The sequence below is a fragment of the Phoenix dactylifera genome, chromosome 17 (assembly GCF_051530095.1).
Source record: "Phoenix dactylifera cultivar Ajwa chromosome 17, Ajwa_hap1_PhDact_Kaust_v1.1, whole genome shotgun sequence".
Lineage (NCBI taxonomy): Eukaryota > Viridiplantae > Streptophyta > Magnoliopsida > Arecales > Arecaceae > Phoenix > Phoenix dactylifera.
In genome coordinates this window covers 16,257,704-16,267,647 of record NC_143206.1, presented here as the reverse complement: position 1 = coordinate 16,267,647, position 9,944 = coordinate 16,257,704, and the positions used below count along the sequence as shown (strand labels likewise).

Sequence of the window (9,944 nt, the reverse complement as noted above, 5' to 3'; positions counted from 1 at the left end):
TATAGAAAAATATCAATCCAATCATGTCTCTCTCGTTTTTTAATTATTGTTTCATTAACAAAGCAAGCCGCTTTCATGTGTCAAATGTATTATCATGCAAAACAAGTGAAGCTCGCAAGAAGGCATATCTTATTTAATTACCTGACGTACATATAGATATGTGCCCATTTGATTGGTAGATGATGATCTTCAGTTTGGGAGATTGGAACAGGAATCCAATGAAACTAAGTTTGAGAGAGTCAATCTCTTTCGATTTTTTCTCAGTTGTATTGTAAGATAATGGGGCTTTCGTACAAATGCAAGTAAGTATAAAAGCTGAAGCAATGAGCTTTTACCTTATTTTAAAAGCAAGGGCCTAAAATAATATCAGAAGAAGGTTAGGTTGCTTCGGGAATGAGATGATAAAATAATTTATGTAAACTCAAAATACTACTTATTAAGGAAAGGACTTGGTATAACAATAAGATTGCTCTATTATGACATAAATATTATAAATTTGAAATTTAAAAACAACTTCTATGCATGAAAAAAATAAGGCTGTATATATTTAATTCTCTCTTAAGCAACAACTAGCTAGCAAATGTACCCAAGTGAAGGGTAAGAATGTAGGATGCTTAAAATGTTTGGCAGATGCACAAAACACATAGATTTGTTATATAGTAAGCAAGTGGGTAAATTATCTATGCTAGATGTTACAATTCTTCAGAGGAAATAGAATCATCAGCCTCAAAATGCATCCACGTAAATTTATATTAAGACTATCTTGGTTTGCTAGAATGAGTTATTTATTCAGGTCTTTTAACAACATTATTATGACCGAAAAATGTACATCATGCTGTTAGGGAAATTAAGCCTAGTGGACAAAATTTGTGCATTTTAGAAGAAAGGATTTTAAAAATATTATAAATGGATAAGATGATGATAGTAATTAAGAGCACTCGGTACTGACTAGTTGGGAATCTAAAAACGTATCGCTACAAAAAGCCATTTATCTACTTAACATCAAACATTACCAAGACTCTAAATATAATAGGCGTAGGGATGGCAAAATATGACCCGACCTGTGTTCGACCCACCATAAACAGGTTTGAGTTTGGCCTAAACAGGTTTGGATCGTAAACAGGTCGACCTATTTAATCTGTTTATTAATTGGGTTGGATACGGGTTCTAGATGTCTGATCCATTTAAACCATTTAACCCGTTTAACTGTTGGGCAGGTTAAACAGGTATAAACAGGTTAAACGGGTCTAAACAGATCTAAACAGGTCGGATTGGACAGGTTAAACAGGTTGGGTTGGGAAAGTTAAACAGATCTAAACAGGTTAAACGGGTCGGATCGGATTGGACAAACAGGTTAAACAGGTCGGGTTGGATTGGGCAAACAGGTTACCTATTTATTAAACAAGTTAAACGGGTTGGGTCGGGTTACCTGTTTATTAAACATGACAGGTTCAGATTGTAATTTCTGACATGTTTAATAAAGAGGTCGGGTTCGGATTTATGATTTTCTGACCTGACCTGCATGTGACCCGACCCAATCTGATTGCCACCCCTAAATAGGCGGCAGTATACTTGCGGACCAATCCATTCTCTCCGCATTTAAAAGCTCCAAGAGGAAGAGAAGTCTTCTAGGGTCATTAAAATTTCATACACGGGACAGAAGGCATGCATAAAGAGCTGAATTTTTTTTCTTTCTATGATATTGAATTTTTTAAGTTTATTTGTAGAAAGAAAATTTATTTCTAAAATTGATTATAGAAAAATAGTCAGCAACGAATAAATAGTCCAATACCATATTGCCCGGCATGTGAGAAGCATTCAACGGCCACCATTAAAAAATGGATGACTATCAAAGAAGATGTCCTTATGCATCGTATATGGTGCATACTATTTGATAATTTTTTATCTTTTGATAGCAACCATCGAGCACTGTACCAAACTCTATAGTGCACCGCAGAGGATCCATGCTTACAACAAAAACAACTGATACAGCAGCAGGACACATACCAAATATTGAATAACAATACAAGCTTTTACAAACTACCTCATTTACGTGCAAGGGGCATACTGGATGGTGGAGGGTTAGAAAATGATCAAATTATTTTTCTTTTCTGGTCAAATATCAACTTCCTCTTTAATCATTGGCTTTCTGAGGTTTCTGGTAAGCAAGTGTATGTCTGGGTATCTGGAAAGAAGCAAGCTTGAAGGAGTTGATGTGAGCTTGTGAACATTACCACAGCTGTCCCCACTCCATTGTTGGGGATAAAAGAGCAACCCACCTTTCAGAAGCATTAACTTCCATCCTAACTCTACATGCCTATCGTCTAAATCAACGAATCAATCTTTTCCATTCATGGTAAAACAAATAACAAATCCAACAGTAACGATTGTTAATGAGCATCATCAAGAGATTTTTCAAGCTGTGTAGCCGCAAAGAATGAAAAAGCTTTCAATTAAAGTTCCAACAGAAGCAGGACAGAGAACAGCCTTGTGCAGCTAAAACAAGGAATGCAAGCAGAATTTGAAGAACATTTTGGAGCTCAGCTGTACGCTTGTCATATAAGTATTGGAACTTTGGTCCTTCATCCTAAAAATAAGGGGGAAAAAGATGGCAGAAAAGGAACATAACAAGCAGGGTGCAGCAAAAACTATAGAGAATAGGAACCAAAATAATGTTTTTTTTTAAAAAAAGAGATGCATAATTTGTGGGGGACAACTCTCAAACCCTCTTGTTCGCACAAATACAATGCTCATTTGCGCATAACATGATGTCGAACAAACAGAACATGTCAGAACTCATCAATAACACACCAAAAAAATTTTGCGAGTTTGACTAAGAAGGGGAAGAAAGCTTACAATCCTGGATTTAAAACAAACAATTTCCAATTAATTGAAAAAATGTAATGAAAAATAGAGCCAGCAAAGCTCTATGGACCAAAATCTAATAAATGTGTTGCTTGTTGGGTAGGCCTGCTTAGAAGGTGCCGCTGCTTTCGCTAGCAGAAATCGAAGAACTCTCTGATTTCACGATAAGAGAACCCTTACTGATATCCAATCCCTGTAGTCTTCCGAGGGGATCTTGCTGCATCATATCTGGAAGGGCTGCGGGGTGGGCAAACTGGTGATTTGAGACATTGGGCTGAGATTGCTGGAATTGGGGTTGAAATTGAATGCCATCGTGGTGGACTTCTTGTTGTTGGGGAAGCATGTAAAATGGAGTGCTATAGCTCACATGTTGCGGTCCCATCTTATATGTCTCACCAAGATTTGATATTTCACCTGTTGCTATCTTGAGTCTCTCAACTTCCTGCTTTAGTGCCTCATTCAGTGCTGCAGAGAGATCAAAAATAGTCATCAATGGGCTTTGTTGAGAGAAAGGCCCAGGGAGAAGTGTTATCGTTGAAATAAGACAAGGAATTCATCCATTTCCAGCATACCAGAAGCAACAACCATAAAAAAATGCAGAGACATTCTACTCCATGATGCTGAAGGATGCTAAAACAAGCTTTACTGTCTTCATAAACTCTTAAGATGATTAACTTGAACACAGGATAGGCTTACACTAAATCGGGCTACCTTATAGGAGGTCATCATGCAGCTTAAAATTACTATCCTCTTCTGCAGTTCTTCCTTACATATTATTTCAAGGTCACGTGTAGTTAAGAGACCTTTGCCGCAAATAGCCAGCCAAGCTTGATCCAAATTCACGTAAAGCCACATTTTTTAGGCCCAAGCTTAATTTCATCTAACAAGATGTCAATCCGACCAACATAGATTAGCCTCAGGTAGGGTGCGTGGAAGCCCCTGATTTTTTGCCAGAGAAAATTTACAGCTGGCTTTCACTTGTTGATCGGATGTGAGTAAAAGACAGCAGTCAGTGGTGAGTGTTACTCTCTAATCTCTCTGACTCCTGTTGGGAAGAGATAACCATGACTCTGCAAGTAGCATGGCTACCTCCCTGATCACATAGAAAAGATAACAAGCAAAGTGCTAGTAAAATGAAGAAATGTATTATAACGAGACTACCTGAATAAAACCAAATCAACAAACAATACTAACCATCACGCAGTTGAGCTTGTTGTTCCATAGCTTGTAATCGTATCTTAAGCTCTGCATTCTCTGCAGACAACCCTGTTGTGTCTCTCTGGAAAGAAAAGGCAACACAGAGAGGATACTTAGCTTTTTAAATATCATGCTAATGAATATGAAGAATTGAAAATAACAAATAAGCATCAGTTTAGCAGAGACAAAGGAAAGGTCCCTTTCGGAAGCTGATGTCAGCAAAAAAATTGATACTTTGATCTATGCCAGTAGTGTAAGAATGTCAGATTACCGAGATGGACTTATTAGCAAGGCTTAGAACTTGTGGATGACAATTACAAAATGATTATTAGTACTTTTTGTGAATAATTGTGTATCATCACAAAATAAATTGTGCCGGACATGAATTATGTTCCAACCAAATAATAAAATGCGCATCATGATCAGAAGAAATGACTTTGGCGTATAAATCATGATAGTAAATGCTAGACAGATGATAGACTGGACTAAATAAATGAGAGGCAGTAGGAAATGTATCATGCACTATACATAAATGCTCTATACAAGCTCCAATCATGGAAAACTCTGAATGACACTCTCAAACATCCTGGTTGTGTGAAAAAAAATATTAGTTGCTTAAAATGTCAATGAGTTATAGAACAAGATCAAATACATATCCGGCAGACCAAAATCCATAGAATACCTAGTTAAACCTAAACAATTATTTGCCATGAGAAATTGGACGATACGGACCTGGAATAAAGTGAGCTGTGCAGAGAGAGTCGTAGCTTCAGTTTGAAGGGTCTGAACTTTCCGCTCAAGTTCTGAAATATAACGAGCTTTTCGTTCTTTTGAGCGAGCTGCTGACTGTCGGTTAGCAAGAATTCTGCATATAATGATATCCAAATTATTCAGTCAAAGCTTCAAAACAATTTAAAATACGCGATCATAAAAATTACCATCACACGTACAGGAATCAAACATTGATCTAAGTTTGAAATGCATAGAATGTTTGGTATACAAAACTCCAGAGTCAAAAAAATTGATGCCACAAAATAAAAGATCTTTAAGAGCACAACATGATAGAAATTTCACATGGTAAAACAAGCGATTGTGATGTCTTATGGCAAGAATACAGCGATGATATAATTTCCTTTTATTTTAGATGTGTTACATTGATGTGCTCAATTTGAAAATATCCCTCAGCAGCTTATTTTTAATAAGTTTATCACATTATTTTATTCTCTTTCTTTCAGTCTCCACAGATATGATGTGATGGACCATCTGTTACTCTGTTCTCACAGCTTAAACACATATGTACATGCATGAAACCAGGAAATGTATACAAAGATATAGTAATTACATGTTTACATACATACATATGTATATAGGTATATCACACTCCCCCATTTCCAGCCCCCTCTATATTACCAAAATGAACTTTGAAAACCTGTCAGATGATAAACATGTATCTATGCTGCCATGAATGACCATAATTGTACCATCACATATGATCCAATAAGAGAACTCCTTAAGAGTCATTTCTTGCTATGGATTCCTAAGTCTCCATGAAATCTCATCACTTGAAACAAGGGAATACTATAAAATGAGCACACCAAGATCAAGAAAGATGAAAATCCCGGAAAAAGGTACCGTGCAGTTCTATACTTCCTCATACATGATGATATGATACAGCTCCAGTGCAGAAAATAAAGAAGGCTTACGAGCAAAGCTAGGAAGATTTGAATGAGAAAGTATATGTTTGCAAGCAAAAAAAGAAACCAAATTTCTTGACCAATAAAGGCTGTGACGATTTTTGCTAAAGATTGGAGCACATGATCAAGGATTTATATATCATTGAATCAGGTGGAAGCAACAAACTGCGAAAATGAAGCTCTTAGACCCAAAGGAAAAAAAAAGGGAAGGGGGGTGTGGAGAGGAGGGTGGGTTACAGAAATAATATACAAGATAAGGAACAGAATGAGGAGGCCATGGGTGTATTGAAGTAAAAAAAATAAAAAATGCAAAACAAAAAAAAAAGGAAACAAAAGAACCTGCAAGAAGCCCTAAACTCTTCCACATGCAGTGGGGGAACCTTTAAGTCATGAAGGAAAAGGAGCTGAAAGTGTTATAATTGCAAGAACCTTGGCTCACCAAGCAGCTAACAATAAGTCTTCCTCTCAAGTCATAGCTTCAAGCAAACAGACAAAATTAGTCAGGTGGCCTCTTGCAAAACATAGCTACGCATGACTTCTGTAAATAATACTCCTAGAGTCTCCAAGCATGAGTCCACAAAAATATCTATTACATCGAACTATAAGAAAAAACCAAACATTAAAAGACTATAGATATAAAGGCTAGAATTATCCTTATACAAAAAAACAGACTTCACTATTTAATGCCAGAAACAGCCCATCATATTTGTTTTTATTACCTTGTAAGAAGGATAGTCCTATCTAGCTAGCCAATATAAAACTATGAGTTTTCATGAAGGCACCTCCAGACCATTTATTATTAGAAAAAGGGCTAAACTTCACCACTAGGAAGAAACTAAAAGGTACTTCATGGATGTGAGCATGAATGCTGCAGACATAGGCACATGCATACACACACATAAATGCATTAGTACATGCATCTATGCATTTACTAAATACATGTCAGTTTTGGCTGTTATGCTTTATATAGATAGGATACCTAGATGTTGGTTCTTACTCGAAGTGGTCCAAAATAGTATGAATACTAATAATATCTTCCGAGATGAACATAAAATAAGCAGTGTCAATGTCTAGCTTCGAATGGGTGGTCATAATCGTATCTTCTTTGGACAGTTTCTATTTTTTCATGCAGACATATCTCCAGTGTAGTCCTAAGAAAGTTTCCAAAAAAAGGTATAAGAACTAACATTTCAGCCATAGCTTCAAAAAAAAAGTTTTAGATTAGAAAAATACTTCCTCTCCCCCGAAACCTTCCCAAAATATGTTCAACTCACAGATTTTTCTAAGCCATCAAGGGTAAAATTGGCACCTTTGCCCCTAATTGACCATCAATGCCCCCTGCATGGCACTAAAAAACTGAGTTCATATCCATTCAGGGAAGTTTCTTGGGTAAATGTACGGTGTCCTTTAATTTATTTATATCAGGTTGGTCAATATGGATGAAGGTAAAAACTTACCAAGTTATTGGAGATCTTATGCTCGGCTCTTGAGATGATGTCAACCTATTGGCAACCAGTGCCAAATCATGGCCAAGGCATCTTTGAGATGCGAGGACAACACTGAAATGTAAAAGGCTAGTTGGAAGGTTGAGAAGCTTATCTTATAGCTACATAGTTTAAGCTCATCCAACACAAAATGCTATAAAAACTAGATGAAATGGATCAATTGGACTGCTCCAACCAGAACCAGAGACTAGTGGCAGGTTGTAGTTTAACCATTTGAAAAATTGAGTTATTGATTTCTTAGTAGTTCACTGAAACTAAATTTCACACAGAGTACCACCTCACTGGTTAAACATTTAAACTGGTTCCTGAACCAGTCAATCTTGTCATTCATTTAGAAAATTCGGTTTCCATCTAAACAGATGTTGAGCAGTCCATAAAAGGTGCATGCCCAGTTAGTAAGCTTAAATGCCAACCGCTAATTGAAAAGGACAGGGACATAAATTGCCCACTTTCCTAAAGAAGTACTAATTGTTACTACTAGAGCACTAATTTGTTTTAGCTTAATTAAAACACGCATTCATAATCTAAACTTTCTGAGCAAAACCAGCTATTATGATTTTGTAATCTAGTCCAGCAAAGTAGCTGCATTTTTTATGTTAATCTTAAGTATTTCTTTTGCACAATCTTGGTTTCTTATTTTTTATATGGATCTATCAATTTACAATGTACATATGGCTTGCCAAATGGAGCTGGTGAATGAACTAAATACGAAAGAAATAATAAATAAATGAATAAACAACAAAATGAACTGATTTGTGGTTAGACTATGGCCGAATTTGAAAAACTGAAGTAGCCAGGAAAACACATATTCCGGCTCTGATATATGGAATTGCGTTCATCTTTGGGACAGCAATTACCACTCAAAAGTCAAATTGATAATCTGCAACTGCAGAAGGAGAAAAATTCGAACTTTAGCAAACAAACTGAGAAAAGGACGCACCTTTTAGCCCGCTTCGGATCGAGGGCAGATAGCTCCGCCAGCTGCTCGGCCGTCATGGCCTTCTTCGCCTCCACCACCTCCCCAAACGCTCCCTCCCCCCTCGTGGTCCCCGATGACATCATCGATGACCCGTCGATCGAGCTGCTGTGCCGATGCTTGGACCTCACGGCCGCCGCTCCGGCGGCATTGCCGATCTTCCGATCCTCCCCTCCTTCGGAGCTCTCCGTAGCCCGATCCCGGCACACCCCGCCCTCCGACCCGGATCCGCTCCCCTCCATCCTGCACCCAATCTTCTCGATGTCCATGAACGTGCAGAAGAGGTCGTCCACCGACCCAATGTCGTCGAAGCTCCCGCCCACCAGGGGGTCCCCGGAGCTCAGGTCGAGGTCTTCCGGGATCCGGAACGCCAGCTCAGATCGGGCCCGCCGGTGGTGCACTCCGCGAGGCGACGCCGCCGGGCCCGGGCTCTGGAACATCGCCACCGCCCCTGCGGCCACCGCAGGCGCATTGGGAGGGAAGGTGGAGGGGAGGTTGAGATTAGGACTAGGGTTAGGCTTAGGGAGATGAGGCGGATCTTGGGATTTGGGCAGCATCTCGCGCCTTCTTGCGGGCATTCATAAGGCGAGAAGGAGGGGGAGAGAGAGAGAGCGAGAGAGAGAGAGGGAGGAAGAAGGCAAGGGCCGGGAGGGAACACTGTGGGCCCTCTAGAAAGGCCCATTTTGTGCCAGTTGCCATAAGTGGAGTCGTGATTTAGATCCGGGCGGGCGATTAGGGAGACCAGCTGGAAAAGCCCCAAATCGGAACCCAAGTTGGTGACTGGTGTAGCCAACGGCAAGGGGACGCGATTTGTGAGTTCAGGCGGCAGCGGGGACGCATTTTTTTCTATATAAAAAAAAAATATATGGCCACGTGATAGGGGCCGAGAGTACTGGATGCTGGGCCTGTAGGCCACGTGAACGAATCCATCGAAAGGTCACGTGTGGTGCACGTGGATACCCAAGTTCGAAAAGTGGCCGCGCACGTAGGGAGATTTCGGACAAAATTCGCCGTGCGGTTGGTTCTCTTCTTTCAGACACATGAAATGATTCGCCTCCTATTTGGGTGCCCTAAAATGGTGACAGAATTCAGAAAAATTCTAAAGCATAATTAATATATTAGACATTTCATTGGAATGTCAAGGATGCATTCTTTGCCCGTTGGGAGTGTTGTCTCTGGTCTTCTTTTCTTATCTATGTTGATCCTTCCATTTGCTTCTAATGCTTTCATTTTTGTTTTCTTTAATGATGGAAGCCTCCTATGATGGACCATTGCTTATGTTATTGTTATGAAACTAATTATACGGTGCATGCATTTTCATCAACCGAATAACATTCTCTATTGTGGCTTTCTTTGAGTTTTTTGTGACAAGCTGTGCTATTAATAAAGTTATGGAAGCTTCCATCCTAGATTTATGATGGGTGCCTTTTGTTGTGTTCTAAATCATCATATAAATCATAGGAAACAAGAAATCATGTTTTTGAAAGAGAAGCGAAATTGACCAATTGCATGGTTCTTGCCTAAATAAGAAATTCAATAGTAGAGTTCTCGGACTGATGAATTAGCACATGAAATTGCCTAGGGTGATTTCTTGCATTTGAGCCTATGTTGCAGTTGCTTGTTAGGTCAGTACAAATTGCTGGGTTAGCCCATATTCATAAATACCCAAGAATAGTTTTGGAGTAGACCGGTCCGAATCTTATAGAG

General features: G+C 39.0%; 1 protein-coding gene across 1 annotated transcript; it reads right to left on the bottom strand.

Moving 5' to 3' along the window:
- Positions 1–2,656: 2,656 nt before the first annotated feature.
- Positions 2,657–8,919, bottom strand: LOC103720402 (transcription factor RF2b-like). Its single transcript, XM_008810086.5, has 4 exons — positions 8,202–8,919; positions 4,795–4,927; positions 4,060–4,144; positions 2,657–3,330 (listed from the first exon to the last, which is right to left on the bottom strand). Exons 1-4 carry the CDS (start codon positions 8,813–8,815, stop codon positions 2,975–2,977), a joined length of 1,188 nt encoding a protein of 395 aa, XP_008808308.4. The 5' UTR covers positions 8,816–8,919; the 3' UTR covers positions 2,657–2,974.
- Between the last annotated feature and the right edge of the window lie 1,025 nt (positions 8,920–9,944).